This window comes from Bos indicus x Bos taurus, chromosome 6, assembly GCF_003369695.1.
Source record: "Bos indicus x Bos taurus breed Angus x Brahman F1 hybrid chromosome 6, Bos_hybrid_MaternalHap_v2.0, whole genome shotgun sequence".
Taxonomy (NCBI): domain Eukaryota; kingdom Metazoa; phylum Chordata; class Mammalia; order Artiodactyla; family Bovidae; genus Bos; species Bos indicus x Bos taurus.
Window position 1 is genome coordinate 12,252,532 of NC_040081.1, and position 19,121 is coordinate 12,271,652.

The window sequence follows — 19,121 nt, forward strand, 5'->3', positions numbered from 1 at the left end:
AGAAAAACATTTCTGGACAACCTCAAATAATCTACTACTTCAGAGGTGTTATCAGATACTGGACATTCAGCTATAAAGTAACTTACAGAATAAATTGATCTTAGCTTTAAAAAAAAAAAAAGGATACTAATAATGGCATTAGCAGTGAACTAGAGTTGTGTTTTGCGTCAGTCATCCCCAGTTTGCATCAGCCACCCCCACGCCCACCACTGCCACCCTGTCAGAACTGTCTGACACATCTGATTGTGCTTGGTCGTGGCCACACCACTCGACTCGTCTTAAAACGCATCATTCACCAAGGATTCTGAACATTTCTGAGCATATGAGAGGGGCATAATGTCAAATAGAATTTGAACATACAGATGTTCCTGGTCTGTTTACTCAATTATAGTAAATAAAGACATATATGGGTTCAGTTCTTCAAAAAATAAAATATAAGCATAGCTAGTTATCTTGCTCAATCTCTAATCCAAGTATGTGCCTTTATAATTAATTCAACAAATACTTCTTGCATTTGTGATCAGACATGATTATTTCACTGACAAACTCTGTCTTATGGGAAAGATACTGTAAGTCCAAAAGTGAAATACGTGGTTTCTAGGGAAAAACTGCCTGAGAGATCCCTGCTTTCTTATAAAACGTAATGGTGAATGATATGATGTCCGGAATATCAACATAATGGCATTGATATGTAATCATCCCACATATCTGGCTGTCTGTGAAATATAAAACTCTGGGCTCATTCATTTAATAAGCATTTAATGTGCTTGTCACAGGCACTGTGAGTCAGCACTTTATATTTTATAGTGGAAAAGCAGGAGCAAATTACCCTCCCAGAGCAACCATACAGGTAGAGAGACGAACATTAAACAAGGGCAAACACAAACGAATTCATAATGATAAGTATTGGTGATAGGTGTTACGGAGAATAAAATGGGTTCTAAGGCAATAAGATAACTTGGATGAGTAGAGGCCTGGGGATAAGAAATTTAAGCCAAATTTTGAAGGATAAGAGGAATTTATTCAATGGATATAGAGAGTAAGGGAAAGTTCTAGAAGAGAAGCACATGAAAAGGCTCAGGGGTAAGAAGGAGCTTGGTGTATTTATAGAACTGGAGGAAGGCCAGTGTGGTCGGAGCAGCACAGAGAGGGGCGCCAGGGAGGCTCAGGAGACAGGCAGGTCCTGCGAGGAGTTTGCCTGAAGGAGCGCTGCGCAGGTATGTAAGAGCATCCTGGAGGCCTGAGATAAAATTCAACGTGCATTTAAAGCTGCTATCTGGATAATTGACGGCAGAGGGGCAAGAGAGGTCATGGTGTGACTTAGGAGGCCATTGCAGTGGTGCAGGTGAGTGATGACGTGGACCGGTGACCTTGTGGTGGAGATGGAAAGAAGTCTTGATCCGTTTTAGAGATAAAGTCAGCAGGATTTGTCTAGAGATTGGTAGATAAATAACATGAAAGGTACTTGGGCCTCTCCCCCTCAGATCTTACCTTAAGTACAGGTTAAACCGTAAAGTTGTGGACAGCTGCATATGTCTTCATTAATCCACTGGATTGTTTAATAATTTATTTACCCAGCAAAGATTCATGACGCGCTTTCTGCTGCCAGGCAGTACTTCTGTAAGGTACTGAAGATACAATGTTCATCATAGTGTCTGCCCAAAAGGCCCCTGAACCACTGATTGGCTTGAAAGGTGAAAGTGACAGTGAAAGCCGCTCAGTCGTGCCCGACTCTTTGCGACCCCGTGGATTACAGAGTCCATGGAATTCTCCAGGCCAGAATACTGGAGTGGTAGCCGTTCCCTTCTCCAGGGGATCTTCCCAACCAGGGATCAAACCCAGGTCTCCTGCATTACAGGCAGATTCTTTACCAGCTGAGCCACCAGGGAAGCCCATTGATTGGCTTGTTTGACTGTGTATGTTAGATGTGTTAAGAAGGCCTGAGTTTTCAGTTGTATTCCATAGACTTTGTTCCCTTAGCTCAGTGGTTCTCCTCAAGGGGGCCTCGGGGGAGCCTTGGGGTGACTGGTGGAAGTAGTGGGGTTGACGCACTGCCAAGGTAGTGTCGCTAGCACCTGCTGTGTGGCCTGGTGCCAATAGTCTTGCCACGCAAGGGACAGTCCACATGGTGAAGGATTGTCTGGCCAAAACAACCAGTAACACTCCTGTAAATAAACCCTGATCAGCTTCACTCTGACCAGCCCTTACCAGCATCTGGTCTGCCTTTAGTCCAGGATTTGAGAGAGAGAGAAGTGGGAATGCCTTTATGTCACTGTGATTCCCAGCCTTTCCACGTGATCCTTTGGGCTCTCCAGACATCTTTGGCCCGCCCTCTCCTGCCCTGCAGGTTGTGTCTAAGGGGCAGCGATTAGGGCAGCACAGTGAGAACTCGCAAACCTTTTTCTCTCACTTTGTGCGTTCTTGGGGAAGTCCTTAACCTCCACCGCTTCAGTGTGCTCACGTGTCAAATGGGAGCACTTGTATCTGCCTCGTGAGGTGGTTGTGTTAGAACCCGAAGAGACCTAGAACGCACTGGGGCTTCGTGTGTGGTGGGCACCAGTGGGTGTGTGTTGTTATTGTTCACCAGTGTGGAAAGCAGTGTGCCAGGCACCTTGCAGGTAACATGTACAAACACGTTAGCGTCACAGCTTCTACCCTGGAGATCACTAGATCACACACCCGTCACCCAGGTGCAAGGGAGCACGTGAAATGTTTTGGGACAGACAGGCAAACATCTGACCCTGGTGATTCTTCACTAACGTGACTCCTGCTGGCTCTGTTCACAGCCTTGGGTTTCGGGTCTGGTGGCCTCTGCTCGTTGGGTTTGTTCTTCAACTCTGTACTTAGAGTTCCATAGGGAATTACTCCTTTTTTTCCTTAGACACTCCTGGCCCTGCCTCGGAGACACTGCCTCCTCACCGTGCATCCGCCGGGCCCCGCTCTGGGCTCCTGTTCCCGGCGTGACTGCAGCCCGAGCTCCCTGGGTTTGGCCTGCCACCTCAGGCACCGGGCCCATCTCTGCAGCAGTGCTGGCTCCTGACTCAGGGTGGCCCCGTGTTCCCTTCCAAAGCCCAGTCTTGCACATCTTGGACTCCAGCGGCTGCTCAGTGTCATAGTCAAAGCTATAATCCTTGTGAAACTTAGGGTTTTATTTAAGATGAAACTACTTTTAAGCATTTCTGATATAACTCACAAATATACTAGGAGCACAAATCATTCTTGCTGGATAACAGAGAATGATTTAGCATCTCAATAAATAACGAAAGCAACAACAAAAATATTCATCTCTAAGATATGTGGAGCCTCGTCTTTTCATACTTCCAGAATTATCTTTTTTTCCTGTAAGCTCTAATGTTCTGGAGGTTCATAAAGGATAGTTAATGATTCAAATATATAATTGATATACCTCATGTCGTACAGATCCCTAACATCAATTTATTCACAAAATCTCTAATTAATTTAACAATTTATTCATCAGACTGATTTAATTTGTGAATTTTATGAAACTTCACACACTAAAAATTTTCCAAAATCAGTAATAACTCCTGTTTAATTTTGTGCTCTATTAAATAAACAAGTAATGTGAGTATAGAAAAAAGTATAGTAATTTCTTTTTAAGGCATTGTGTTCTATTAGAACTCCATTTTTGCCTTCTCAGACGTTTGTCATACATATAGTCAAAATGATAAAATGGCTTCACTGCACAAGGATATTTTTAAATAATGAGAAAAACGAATGCTAGAAAATGCGAAAGAGTACTCTGAGACAGTTGACTACTTAATCTCCAACTCAGTGTAGAACTCTATACCCCTTATATTTATATGTTTAATAATTATACCTGATTTTTCAGTATTCTTCTTTAGATATGAACCCTCAAGAAATAGAACCTATTATCATGTGTAGCTAAATTTTAGTGGGATTTATTTTTTCTTTTTGAGCTCATGTAAATTCTAAACTTGTAATAGTAGATGGGTAGCATAATTTCCTGACTTGGTTAATTCATTTGATCATTATTTCAGTACTCATTAATTGAATAAATGTTACGTCTTAGTTGCTAGGGTAGGCACTAAGGTAACGAAGCTCAGTAAGTCCTGATCCTAGTATTAATAATTTAGGATCCAGCAGTTCTCATGGAGCAGATAATCTATTTAAGGAGCTACTATATATGCGGCAGCAATTTGATTAATGACAGACTTTTTAATTAATATTTGTTAAGCACTTTAATAATCCAAGATTGTATGTAATATATACAGATTTTCTTGGTACCTGTGGTCAGAAACAAGGATAAATGTGAGAATGCATCATATCTATGTTGGTCACATTCAAAGGAAGAAATCTCACAAAACTGTTATCATCATTATAGAGACAATAGATTTGTTGGAAGTACTTTCTCTCTAATATTTAATTACTTAGTATTCTAATTTGTCTAGGGCACAAATGATTATAGATTATAACTGGGAGAAAAGCTTAGCTGTGCCAGTAAATGCAGTTATATGTATACATAACCATAGATTTCATAACAAGCTCATGTGACGCTTTTCTGTTGTTACAGGATTTTTTTTCTGTTTTCCTTGTGTTTGTTTATTTTTTAATTGGAGGAAAATTGCTTTACAGTGTTGTGTTGGTTTCTGCCCTACAACAATGCAAACCGATCATAACTATATGTATCTATCTCTCCTCTCTGTCTCTGCCTCCCGCATTCCCCGATCCCAGCCTCTGGGTGGTCCCAGAGCGCCGGGCTGGGCTCCTGGAGTTCCGCAGCAGTTTCCCGCTAGCTGTCGTGTTACACTTGGTAGTGAATATATGTCAGGCTACTTTCTCAACTCCTACCACCCTCTCCTTCCCCCACTGTGTCCACAAGTCCGTTTTCTATGTCTGCACCTATGAAGCTTTAAATAATTTTAGGTGTCCATTTTATATCTAAAAATAATAGAGTCAAAAGTTGTAACTTCAACATTAAAGAACTTACAAATATCCATAATGCAGTGGAGCTGGGGGAAAGTTACATAAACTTTCAAATCTATAGTTTTTAGCATCACATCTTTACATGTAGGAGAGGAAAATACAGAAGAGAATAATAACTGGTGATCTCTAGAAAATGTTTTCATTTGATGTTTCAGAATTTATTAAGCAAGAAGAAAAAAGAACAGCGATAAAAAACCAGTTTTAGGGTAATTTTATCTCACACTTGCATACAGCAAGCCTTACATCTTCACCCAGTGCTTGACCAGATGACTCATACCTTCTAAACCTCTGGAGAGATGGACAGTGTGATGACTGGAAAAGCTGTACTGTGTAGTGGTGCCGAGTGCGGGCTGTGGAGTGGACGCCCCGCCTGTGCCACTCAGGGCTCTGTAAAGTTGGGCAAGTTACTTCTCTGTACTCCCATTTTCCCATCAATAAACTGGGCTAGTAGTAAAACCGTCATAAATTATGAGAACTTCTCAATGAATTTAAAGCTTAGCACACTGTGTGGCACATGGTAAGCACTTGACAAATGTTAGCTATTTTAAGATTAAACTCCAAAACATGGGGAGCACGTGTATACCTGTGGCGGATTCATGTTGATATACGGCAAAACCAATACAATATTCTAAAGTTAAATAATAAAATAAAAAAAACTCCAAAACAGAAATTTTCTTTTAAAATCAAGTCAGATCGTAATAAGGAAGGAAGAACGACTGACAAATACATAAGAAAATAATTCATTTCACTCATAATAAAATTCCTATTAACATGAGCTAACTTTTCCCCAATTAGATAGGCATTTTTGTTAATTGACCATAACCATCATTAGTCATACTAGGGGCCTGTCAGCACTTTGACAATATTGGAGGTGCAACGATTTGGGAAGATAATGTGCCTTCCCAGCAAAGTTGGGATAGTTTGTCTTCCCAACAAAATTTTAAATGTGGGTACTCTTTGACCCAATAATTTTACTTATAAGAATTTATCTTTTAGAAATACTCTCAAAGATGCACATGGTCATGCACGCACGCATGCGCACTACTTAGTTTAATAGGGGGAAAATGCTTCTGACGTGAAAGAGTGCCCATGATTTAATGTAAAATGAAAAACACAATTAACCTACTTTTTGTGGTTGCACAATTGCACTTTAGTGAGATAAGTGTTCTTTGTGTGCGTTTGCAAAGGGAGAAGTATAAATGTCAAAAGACATACAAAAAATTGAAAGGACACACACAAAGTTAAAACTAGTTTATTCCGGAGAGTGGAATTGGGATCCAGAGATAGGAGAGGACTTGGTATGTTTCCATATTTTTTAAATTTTACTACAAAGTTTTGTGACTTTAAAATTTAAAATCATTGTTTAAGCAGGGAGAAAAAAAAAGCGTAAGCCAGAGAATCACCACTTAAGGAATTCTGGCCACAAATCATTATATCTATCAGACCTGGAAAAGAGATGAATCCCAAAGAGAGTTACATCACCTTCGCTAGAGAGCCTCAAAGTCCATGATTTGAATGAACTTCCTGGAGTAACCAAATTCAGTTGCTGAGTTGTGGGAAAGTCTTCACTTTATTAAAAAGGACAGACAGATAGACTCCTTCCTAGTTGGAAAGGGATCACCGCTGACTCCCAGGACACTGCCAAAGCCTGAGTCTTATTTACTGGTGAAGACTTGGACTAAGGAGATCAGGGTGTTTTTACACGGAAAAGTGAGCACTCAGCCCCCAAGTGACATGCATTTTGGAAGGCCACCTCTAGCCCACAAAGACATGTCCATTGCAGTTAAAAAAAACAATTCCCTCCAAAGAAATACAGCCTGCAAATTCACACTCTACATCCATGATATGTATAATCTTCTCTTTCTGTTCAGAAAATACTCCTGAATGGTTGCACACACTTTGTCAGACCTTAGAGAATTGATGAGTTTCATAGAAACCACTTTCTATGAGAGATGTGTCTGAATATTTTTATGGTGTACAGAAAAGTGTGTGCCAGGATCTAGTGATGCATAAGCAAATAGGAAAATGTTTAGATGAATATAAATCAGCCATTATGGAGTCGTATGTGTGTGGATCACAATAAACTTTGACTGTGTGGATCACAATAAACTGTGGAAAATTCTGAAAGAGAATGGGAATACCAGACCACCTGACCTGCCTCTTGAGAAATCTTTATACAGGTCAGGAAGCAACAGTTAGAACTAGACATGGAACAACAAATTGATTCCAAATAGGAAAAGGAGTACGTCAAGGCTGTATATTGTCACCCTGCTTATTTAACTTATATCCAGAGTACATCATGACAAACGCTAGGCTGGATGAAGCACAAGCTGGAATCGAGATTGCTGGGAGAAATATCAATAAACTCAGATATGCAGATGATACCACCCTTATGGCAGAAAGTGAAGAAGAACTGAAGAGCCTCTTGATGAAAGTGAAAGAGGAGAGTGAAAAAGTTGGCTTAAAACTCAACATTCAGAAACCAAACATCATGGCATCTTGTCCCATCACTTCATGGGAAATGGATGGGGAAACAGTGGCTGACTTTATTTTGGGCTCCAAAATCACTGCAGATGGTGACTGAAGCCATGAAATAAAAAGACGCTTACTTCTTGGAAGAAAAGGTGTGACCAACCTAGACAGCATATTAAAAAGCAGAGACATTACTTTGCCAACAAAGGTCCATCTAGTCAAGGCTATGGTTTTTCCAATAGTCCTGTATGGATGTGAGAGTTGGACTATAAAGAAAGCTGAGGAGCTGAAGAATTGGTGCTTTTTAACTGTGGTGTTGGAGAAGACTCTTGAGAGTCTCTTGGACTGCAAGGAGATCCAACCAGTCCATCCTAAAGGAAATCAGTCCTGAATGTTCACAACTGACATTGAAGTGGAAACTCCCGTACCTTGTCCACCTGATGAGAAGAGCTGACTCATTGGAAAAGACCCTGATGCTGGGAAAGATCGAAGGCGAGAGGAGAAGGGGACAACAGAAGATGAGATGGTTGGATGGCATCACCAACTCAATGGACACGAGTTTGAGTGAACTCCGGGAGCTAGTGATGGACGGGGAGGCCTGGCGTGCTGTGGTTCATGGGGTTGCAAAGAGTCAGACATGGCTAAGCGACTGAATTGATGGAGTCTTATAATGTTTTAATATACTTTATGTTTTTATAATAATTTATTATACTTTACATTTATATAATAATATGAAAACCAACATTCTATATGAACATTGGTGCAAATCTATTGATGCCTAGGTTTTTCTTCTTTTTTAATGTAATCTTGTTTGTCTTCACAGAGTTACTGGCGGTGAACTGTTTGAAGACATAGTGGCAAGAGAGTATTACAGTGAAGCTGATGCCAGGTAAGTGACTTGTCCTGGACGAGATAGAAGACTCAGCACTCACGTGATGCTTGTTCAGTACATCTCTACAAATATATCATGGTACTTAGGATTATGAGAATCTCATAATATAGTCTTGGACTTTTCACAAGTCCTCTCTCTCTCGCCAGGTAAGTGACTTGTCCTGGACGAGATAGAAGACTCAGCACTCACGTGATGCTTGTTCAGTACATCTCTACAAATATATCATGGTACTTAGGATTATGAGAATCTCATAATGTCGTCTTGGACTTTTCACAAGTCCTCTCTCTCTTAAGGATTTTCAAGATGGTTCTTTGGGGAAAAAAAATCTATGACTCTGATGTAAACTTTACTTTTAACTAGTATCTATGGTTAGAATATATTTATTTTTTTAAAAGCCTACCTGGAATGACTTCTGATAAAGAAATATACTTTTTATCAAAGTTATGAGAATAAAAAAAAATTGAAACCCTCTGTCTGGTCTCTAGATGCTAGGCTTCCCAGTATGATAACCACTAGTCACATATGACTCTTTTCTTAAAAAATTTGTTTTATTGAAGTATAGTTGATTTACATTGTTGTATTAATTTCTGCAATACTTTGCAATACAGCAAAGTGATTTTTTGTATTCTTTTCTACTATGGTTTATTACAAGATATTGAATATAGTTAGAATATTGAATATGAATATGAATTTTTGAATCTTGAATATGGTTAGATAGCATCACTGACTCAATGGACATGAATTTGAGCAAACTCTGGGAGATCGTGAAGGACAAGGAAGCCTGGAGTGCTGTAGTCCATGGGGTTGCAAAGAGTCAGATATGACTTAACAACTGAATAACAGCAGCTATTGAATATAGTTCCTTACGCTATACAATAGGGCTTTGTTGTTTATACATGTGACTTTTAATTTCAGTTTCAATTACTTTAAATAAAAAGTTTAGTTCCTCAGTTGCACTAGCCCCATTTCAAGTGCTTAATTACATGAGTGCCTAGTGGCAACTGACTGGACATAGCAAATATAAAGCATTTCCCTCATCACAGAAAATCCCATGAATAGCCCACGTCCAATCACAGATCATAAAAAGAAACAGACTCCAAAAGCCCCAGGGGTCTCCTTAAAACATTATGAACTATTTAACTCTTTGGAAATTTCATTTAAGTCCTTGGAACTCTCACTTGAAAAAATATTTACTCAGGTACTTCAGAGGGTTCAAGAAGATTTCCCAATCTTGTTAATTGGCAACATTTTTACAGAAGTTAAAAATGGCTAACATTTTGTCTCATTTGAGCCTTCCTAGGCTATACAAAGGCAATGTTTTTGGAGTGAAATAACATTAATTTACTTGCGGAGACATTACTTAGACTGCATGGTATTAATTTCCTTGGCATTTCTTATATATATTCTGTAGTTAGAACCCGTTTTGAAAAATCTGGCCATGAGTGATTAGCTCCTTACTAGCCATGTAAATGAGAGGTTATGTGTATTCAGTTACGGTGGTCTGTGCCTGCCTGTGTTCTCCCGCGCTCTCAGAGCTTCCTAAGGCTGCTGCCTCCCTGGCAGCCTGGCCCGGGGCATCAGTCAGCCGGTAGCAGGCCCCCACCCCTCCACAGTAGCACATGCATACCCAGGCTCACTTCTGAACTTCTCATTCACCTTCTTGGTTTAATGTTACTGTTGATGACATTTTATGAATCTTATCTGTACCTGACTACACTCCTTACTTTTTTTTAATGGAATTTCTACTGCCAAAGTCAAATAGAAAGTTCCATGTCACTTAGGATGAGTGAATCATCGCTTGTTCAGTCTAAGCCAAATCCTCCCATTAGGCCTCTGAAAAGCACTTCAGAATAACCTTGGAAGTAACTATTTTCCCACTTGCCAAGAGAATAATCTTTTTTATCAAGGTAATAAAAAGTTAAGAAATGTCCTTTATTTTGCTTTTCAAAGTTATTTTAAATAGGTTGTTATTGTGTTTCAAAACACTGGTTGAAATTAGAGACTATTTTCAGCCCTAAGATAACAGGATAGACCCTAAGTGTTGGATCATTTCATATACATGCTTATATTAAATTTTGAAATTTACTATAGGATAGTTTAGGATAGGTCTCACACATAATTAAGGAGAAGAAACATTCTCTTGTCAACCATATGCATAAAGAGTAAGTAAGTTGTAAAAATCTGTTTAGTACTAGCCCTCAAGAAGTTAAGAATTGAATTCATTCTCACTAGTCACATATGGTGAAGCTTATTTAATATTAATTATTGTTTACTTCTCTATTTTCTGTTATTCATTAGGACTAAAAACTTATACCAATGGCTTGAGATGAAAGAGTAAAGTATTCCTAACAAGAAGTATAATGTGAACATTACTGTAGAAGGAAAAAAAGCTATATGATTAGCAAATAATTACCAACAGTCCAGGAAGCTGTGTAGTCAAAAACAACCAATCTCAAGCTCTTTTAGTGGTACACTTAAATCGAGTTAGAGCTAGAAAATCACAATCATGATCACTGTGACACTTATGTTGTAATAAATCAGTTAGATGATTACTTTTTTTTAATTCAGTAATTTACTTTGGAGTAGTAGTATTTTGTACATTAAATGATTGAAAATGTCCTCGCTAAAGTATTTGCTTAATCCTTGAATGAATGAATGCAGTTCTATAATATACCTGCGTTTGAATCACACAGTGAACTTGTGCAGAATTCATCAGTGTGATATGTCCTGCGTTACTGTATGTCAGATGACAGCTCATGGGACCTTATCGATGCCCATCAGTGATGTCTTCCCTCATATTTAATTAGCAGTCTATTTGACATAGCATAAATTGTACATTTTACCATAGGAATAAAAGTTTTCTTTCACTGAGGTGATGGAAATGTGTCAGACAACCACCAGTGCTCCAGGGGATTGAAAATTTTATTTTTACTTTTTAAGTTTTTATTCTACCCCAAAGTATGGCTATACTGAAGAGGGGATTTTTTAATACCATGGATTTACTTTAAATTCTCCTTCCATTACTGGAGATGTGCATTAGTTTTCCTATTATGTATTATATAAGCAGCACCATTTCTAAAGTCAAAATGGTAAATGTCTCCCTCCGTTTTTTTTAACCCTTGTCTCACCTGCCACTTCATTTGTGTTACCCTCTTGTTTCAACACCTATGTTTAATTGTGACCTCAGATTTTAAACAGTTTAGATGTGTATAAGAAATACCCATAAATTTTATTTCACTAAAGAATTTTCCCAGAACTTGGTGGGAATTATTTATAAAATTTCCTAGAATTATTTATAAAAGTTTTCTCCCTGAATATGGAAATTTTGACTTCTATAAACAAATGATTAATAGAGTTGCAATGAAAGAAAACACAGCTCAAATTGTTTTGTCTGAACATGTCACAAATTCTGTGTTGGATGTCATTTTTGTTACTGCCAGAATTAGCTTTATCCAGCATTATTTAATTCCAGTGTAAAGCTAAAAAATGTGGAAAATATAATTTTTGTCCGTTTGTGTTTCGTTCAGATTTTCATTTTATTTTGTATTCAGTGTGATTCTGTGCCTTTAAAATGTTCTCCCTTCCATTCTGCCCTTGTATCTTTGCAGTCATTGTATACAGCAGATTCTAGAAAGTGTAAATCATTGTCACCTAAATGGCATAGTGCACAGGGATCTGAAGGTCAGTATATGGAGTCCGTACATCTGAATCAGAGGAAGTGTTGTTTTTTTCTGGGGAAAGGGCAGAGGGTGGGTGTTGTACAATTGTTCCCTTGCCTTTCCCAACTTTTCCTTAAAATGACTAAATGATGACATAATAATGCATGATGCCTCTTTCAGTTTGCTCATCTACAGGCTAAATATACATCATAGCAAAAAGGGAAGGACAGCACTGGAAACACAGCTCTTAAGGTTCCGAGGAGTAAACCAGAGAGACGGTTTGGGGGCAGGCTTTCCTGATGTCCAGCATTGGCCTGGAAATAACCCTGGCCTGTGATGTATGTCCGCCTGTAGAGCTAAACACCACTTCTGTTCTGAGACCATGGGTTGCTGTAGCAGAACAACTGGTTCCTCATTGCTCCGTTTGAGTCCGATGAACCCTCAGGCAAGAGATAATAATTGCCAGCTAAATTAAAGCATGCGAAGTTAATGATTTATCAAAAATTCATTACGTATCCTAATTTAACCTTAATGGAGCCTTGACTGCTAATGTGACAGCTTTCAAATGATACGAGAAAAATGGGAGAGAAGAGGGAAACAGCTGTTTTTTTGTGGAGTGAAGGTGAACACAAAATCTATAAAAACTATACTTGTGTTCCAGTTCATTTCCTGTGAGGATTTATAACTGGGAAAAGAGCTCCTGAATTCGAAGTTTTTAAGATGGATTTTTCTAGAACAAGTGAACCTACATTTTGGCCCACATCTGGCAAGATCCTGATTGTCCTGAGGTAGTAGTCACTCTACTCGAGCGTATGTTTACGTGACTGAAGATGTTTAAACACAACCCCAGTTGTCTGCTAGTTTTGCACTTTAACCCAGTCTCTCTGAGGGTATACAGACAGTGAGTGTAAGCTTGGAACTAACACACGCCCCCTGGTGTTTGCATGCAGTCATTGCATTCAGCAGATCCTGGAGGCTGTGCTACACTGCCATCAGATGGGCGTAGTCCATCGGGACCTGAAGGTGAGTAATGCCCTTGGAGAAGACAAACCACCACACAGTTCCTAATGACTGTTCAGCTGCAGTTATGCCTGTAAAGGCAAAAATCTGAGCAATAAAGTTGTGCGGACTCTTTCCAACACATAATGAAAACACTTTCCCTCGCCACAGTTCTCTAATGCACAGTTGAGACTTATATAAATCCCATTTCATCCAGAGAGACATCATCTCCTAACACGAACAATAAGCAGGTTATATTTTCTTTCTCCAAAAACAGGATACAGCATTTAATGTGACTTTGAGTAGGACTGATGATCTCCTCTTCTCTTTAAACTTGTTCTGTGAACGTATTGGCATGTTTGTTGATCAAACTCATACTTTATGTACCTATATTTTGTAAGTGGTTATCAAAATTATAAAGTTAATAGAGATGAATGTATTAGGTAGATTTTTGGCCCACGAGATTGGTGCTAACAGCCTCCATTGTGGGTAGTAAAGTCTTTTCCCTTAACATTAGTCCCAGGAATTCTGAGGACACTGAGTCTTCCTGTTTTTTTATTTATTTATATTTCTAGGGTCAAGATACTATTGTGTTTTAAAACAGATGGAAAAAGGGTAAAACAAATCTTATTATCAAATAGTATATATGTAACATATAGCTACATACTAGTACTTTTAAGACTTGACTCAGTTTCTGATAACCATTGAGAATGAGAAATGTTTAGATCATTTAGAAATTAAACATTTCAAAGATGACTGTCTTGTTCTTAATTCTCTGACCTCTTCTCTCAGCATTCTAGCTTTACTGATGACATTTCAGAGAAATAGTGAACACCTAGAAATTTAAATGGAGGAAAAATCCTGGGTGGGCAACACAGCGCAGGGGATCACTGTGTAGCTGTGATTTTTCATTTGAAACCTCAGCCTTTTCCAGGCTTTTGTACAAAGGTGGCAAAGGGTAGGTCAGAATGTCTTAAACTGTAATGTGTGCAGGACCTCGGCATACTTCCTTTGTCACCGTACTTTCCGTTCATTTTCTGTGTTCTAGAAGAATATTTCTTCAGTGATTCAGAGCAAGTTACTTGAAGATGTGATCTGTAAGCAAAGCATTGCCTTTTCTAGAACCTTCCTTTGATTTCAGTCTGAGTCTGAGAGCTTGTGCCAAATTTACCCATCAGGAAAAAGGAAAAAGAATGTGTTCCTTTGAAAATTCCTATAAATGGCAATCACCTCAAAAACTGCCTAGCAGCTACATAACAGCAGTGTCCCTTTCTGTGACTTCCTAGAGCTCACAGTGCTGCTTTCCTTTTTAAGTGACTGTATGTAGACATACACCTTGCTTGTGCTGTTCTTACTGTGTAATAAATTTATCATTTGAGATAGTTTACTTCGTTTTATATAATTAAAAGTATACTCTAAAAGCCATGATGAAAAATGCACATTTTGTTCCAGGACTTTTGAAATATATTTTTTGAGGTCTTGATATTGCACTTCTGTAAATGTCCAAACCCAGCTGAGTCCTTCAAAGACTGGAACTTTTATCAGAGGTGGCAGTGAGCCTAGGCTGTGGCGTGGGAAGAAAAAGATACTTTCTGACATATGAGCTAAAGTCACTAGTTAAAAACTCCGGCGGGTGATTTCCAGAAGAGGCTACTGCTGAAAGCAATTAGCCTGCTGCATCACCCCAGAGATTTCGTTCAAGGGAGGAAAGTGTTTTTGCTTTCCATTCTTACTCTGATTTAAGGAGACGATAGAGATGAACCTCTGATGAAGCTTGTTATAATTTCTGTAATTGTTGTCTTAGTTTTTGTCAAATCGCTGACTTGGATAAACCTCAGTTAAGTCTAGTTCTTAATAGGCCATGATATAAACTTACTAACAAAGGCCCGAACCTGTGTACAAAGGGCAGCTTAAGTGCGTTCTGTCGCTGGCTTTGATTTGTGGCTTTTATACCCACGATGCATAATCTGATAAGTATACCACTTGTAACAGCACATTTACTAATATATTAAAATGAAAAAGATCAGCTGCTGAAATCTATTATCAGGCTTTAAGCAAAAATGTTGCCCTTACAATTATTAGGCCATATATTTTTGCTTCCAGAGCAAGATTCACATGTTAATTCATGTACAATAGACACAGTGTAATTTGTCCATATCAGTGAGATAAAGACACAGGGTGTATTACCTTTATCAGCATCATCATCAGGCACCTGTGAGCACAGGAGTACTGTACAGGTTGTCTATAAACCCCTCTGAGGATAATAGCCATTTGTGTTTCTTTCCAGTACCCAACATGGGACCTTGTCCCTAGTTAACACTTGCAGCATAGTCCTTCAATTCAGGAATGAATAAAGTTCAACCCAAAGTACACTTGTCACTTAAAAGCCAACACTGAGTAAAACAGGCTGTTGTGACATATTAATTAATGCTGAATAAAAGAGGATAAGCATATCCTCTTTGATTCAGTGGTAACATGAAGATCTCTTTTTTTAATATTTTAATAACTGCCACTTTGAGGGGCTCTTTAGACAGTAGACTCCACCAAATGGAAACTTACCAGGACCTAGAGACAAGGCTAGGGCACAGGAGGCAACTTGAAGGTGTCCCAGAGACAACAGCAGGAGACAGGTCAGGGTGGTGAGACGCTGGAGACATGTCAGGCCGCCCCAGGCAGCATCCAGTGGGTTCCTGGACCACAGTCTTTTGTCTAGGGTGCATTCAGTGTCAGGCCAGTGGATGTAGATCTACTAGGGAGGTCCAGCAGGGGTGACGTAGTCATAGGACTCTAGTTCAGGGATATGAGAGGCTTTGGATCAAGGCAGAACCTACTAAAAAATAAAAGGGCCATAGCTGCCATTTATCAAGCAGTTGCTCTATACCCTGCCCTGTATTATCATACAAATCTTCAGAATAACTTCATGAGGAAGGTACCATGATTGTCTCCATGTTACCTAAGAGGAGATTAGCAACCATGAGGAAAAGGACTTGTTCAGGGGCGCATAGCTAGTAAGACAGGATTTGTGCCCAAGCAGCTGGGCTCCAGGGTCTGCAAGCTTAATCCCTATCACTTCTCAGTTCAGTTAGATGAATGAATTGAAAACCCTTATAGATACCAAAGAAGAGTTCAAAACAGTGATGGGGAAGTAATTTTACCAGTAACATTAAGAGTTATTTGGGAGAATGGGTCTAAATTTAGTGAATCAAGAGATTAAAATAATCTCCATCTGTGGCTTTTCAGAACTATACAAAATTTGTATCATTAGTAATAGAATAAGGAATAATTAAGACATAATGTAGAGTAGGAGGACAACATAAATTTTGACAAAAGACTAGTGTAAAAAGTGAAAATGTTCTGTTTAGGAAATCAGTAAGGTGGCGTTGTCCACAGCCTTTGGAAAATGAGACATCGAGAAGAATGAAATGGATTTGCCACACTTAATTTAGGCCACATCAAGACAATCATTTTGGAGTCCTTAAAAAGCAGATCATTTATGAAGACAGGATTACTGTAATGTGGTATGATATTTGTGTAAACTGATAATTAAAAATTCAGGTATCAAAAGAGAAGAACAAACATTAATCAAGTATTTCTCGAGCACTTACTAAGGCCCTGTCTTAGCTTTAGGCATATATTACACAGCAAAACAAAAACAAACCTTGTGTACATGGAACATACAGGCCAATGAGTTAAAGATCACTTAAACATACGTGGAAGATATATCCATGCTGCTCCTCCCAGGAAGACGAAAGTACATCCGATAGGCACTGCCTCCAGAGATATACTAGGTCGAAAAGAGGCTGCAGTAAGAAGTGACAACTCTCCATGTCACAGGAAATGAATATCAAGTCAGATGAGTCGTCTCGTGTAAGAGCCTGGAGAGCACAATTTCTGTGAATCAGTTGACAGAAGGAAGTAAGGCCAAAGAGACAGCTATATAGCTGTACTTTTTCAAATAACCATTTTTCACACAAAGTAGTAAAATTTCTTCAGCTCAAAGTGTATCAGAAGTGGTTACTAAACTGCCTCATGAGCAGCTCTCTGGATAAGAGGCTGCTGCTGCTAAGTCGCATCAGTCGTGCCCGACTCTGTGCGACCCCATAGACGGAAGCCCACCAGGCTCCCCTGTCCCTGGGATTCTCCAGGCAAAAACACTGGAGTGGGTTGCCATTTCCTGCTCCAATGCATGAAAGTGAAAAGTGAAAGTGAAGTCGCTCAGTCGTGTCTGACTCTCAGCAACACCATGGACTGCAGCCGACCAGGCTCCTCCGTCCACGGGATTTGCCAGGCAAGAGTACTGGAGTTGGGTGCCATTGCCTTCTCCGGATAAGAGGCTGTATACATACAACTGAGTCTTTTAGCAACAAATAGGCACTGGTGAATTGCCTTGGCAGAAAATATTGTTTTCTTAAAGCCTACCTCTTGAAGAACAGTGTTATTTAATGGAAAAATCGATCAGATCAGATCAGATCAGTTGCTCAGTCGTGTCTGACTCTCTGCAACCCCATGAACCGCAGCACGCCAGGCTTCCCTGTCCATAGATAGAAGGATAGATATATTTTAGTGAAGATAGTAATTCTGGAAATTTGGGAGGATTTTTAACACTTTCATAGACACAAAATTAAATGTATGACCAGAAAAGAAGTTCATTTTCTGGAAATGTGACAAGCAGTCAGTAAATCCTTGTCACCATGGGTAGCTATGTGAAATAATGATTTCTGCATTTTCCTTGATTACAAAATCACAAGTATTTCACTTTTCACAGAATCATCTTTAAAAATAAAAGCTTGAAGACTATATCACAGTCTTTAATGTACATCTACATACATTACAAACTATGTGACAAATTCCATAATTCATTAGTCATTCTACTGTTCCTTTATGAAGTACTTGGTGTATGTCAGGCTGTGGAGAAACAGTAGGTGATTGGTGAAGTCCCACTGTGGTTACACTCTGGTTCTCTCATCTACTTGATAGTGTGTGCTGATAATTAATGTTAGAAGTACATCAAGAAACAGGAATGTAATACAGAGTGATTCTTTTGAACTTGCTCATATATGCACAGTGATAGAAACAGAACTTCCTCGTGACAGACTTAGAGCGCATTCCTCAGCTGGAAGGTCCCCATGCTGAGTGCATAAATTCAGGCATCCACCACGTGAAGAGCAAAGCAAAATCAAAGCAAAAGTCACTTGTACCATATGCACCAGAGGACCTCCACCATATGTGGGAAAGAGCCTGACGCGGCTTTTCAGTTCATGCAAGATTTCCTTTAGTTGAATTTTAGGAGCTTTGTTCACACCTTCTTTGGCAAAGAAGTGACTGAAAACACACCAAAGCACTGACTGATTAACTTCATATTGGAATATTGATACTTTCCACTAGAGGAAAGAAATTTAAAAAGATTTTCACTTCTTAAAAGCCAATATCCAGGGGGGTGTAAGAATCAAATCATATAGAATAATACAACTCATAGCTTGCTGTTTTATAATATTCATAAAAAACAAAACATTTAAAGAAAGTAAAATACACATGATTTCACTAAACATAAGATCCATATGTTTGAGTTTACTGGCTAGTTATCATGCATGTGCATGGATAAATCTGTCTTATGACTAATGTTGAAGATGTTTATATGACCCACGTTGAAGATGATCATCACCTCTGCTAAATCAGTTCTTTAATAAACATCATGCTAATTTAGAAATCCTCATGATATGTTTGTGATATTTTTAAGAAGCAAAGATTAAATTATGCCTTTTTCATAAGTTTTCCCATGTTTTGTTTGAATATGTGTAGTAAATATTTTTGAGTACTTTAAATTCTTCTTAAAATATCTACTGAATGGATTACCATTTGAAAATGAATGATTTTTATATCTCACAATCACATCTTTAAAAGGAGGGGATCAGGAAATCTGACCTCAAGCCCTTACTTCATCTTTTTGAACCTCCCTACCTCATTTAGAAAAAGAGGGATTTGAGTTAGTTTATCTCCCAAGTCTCTTGCAATTCTGAAAGTGATTCCAGAAACTTGCCTCAGGACTTTGAGATACTTGAACAGTTTCAAGAAAACCCCAAATCGCGATGAAAGAAGTTGCCATTGTATCCATATGGAAGTACAGAACAAAACTT

General features: G+C 38.9%; 1 protein-coding gene across 20 annotated transcripts in view; it reads left to right on the forward strand.

Annotated features, from left to right (window-relative positions):
* The window catches only part of CAMK2D (calcium/calmodulin dependent protein kinase II delta), a 308,540-nt gene that overhangs the window by 218,583 nt on the left and 70,836 nt on the right, over nt 1-19,121 (forward strand). For 14 of the 20 annotated variants that reach the window (XM_027543760.1, XM_027543762.1, XM_027543753.1 and 11 more), the window contains exons 5-6: nt 8,261-8,326; nt 11,938-12,010. In XM_027543760.1, coding sequence (XP_027399561.1) covers nt 8,261-8,326; nt 11,938-12,010 — 139 coding nt within the window. Of the gene's footprint in view, nt 1-8,260; nt 8,327-11,937; nt 12,011-12,938; nt 13,012-19,121 lie in introns of all 20 variants that reach the window. The other 6 variants (XM_027543744.1, XM_027543748.1, XM_027543752.1 and 3 more) reach the window with 1 other exon arrangement.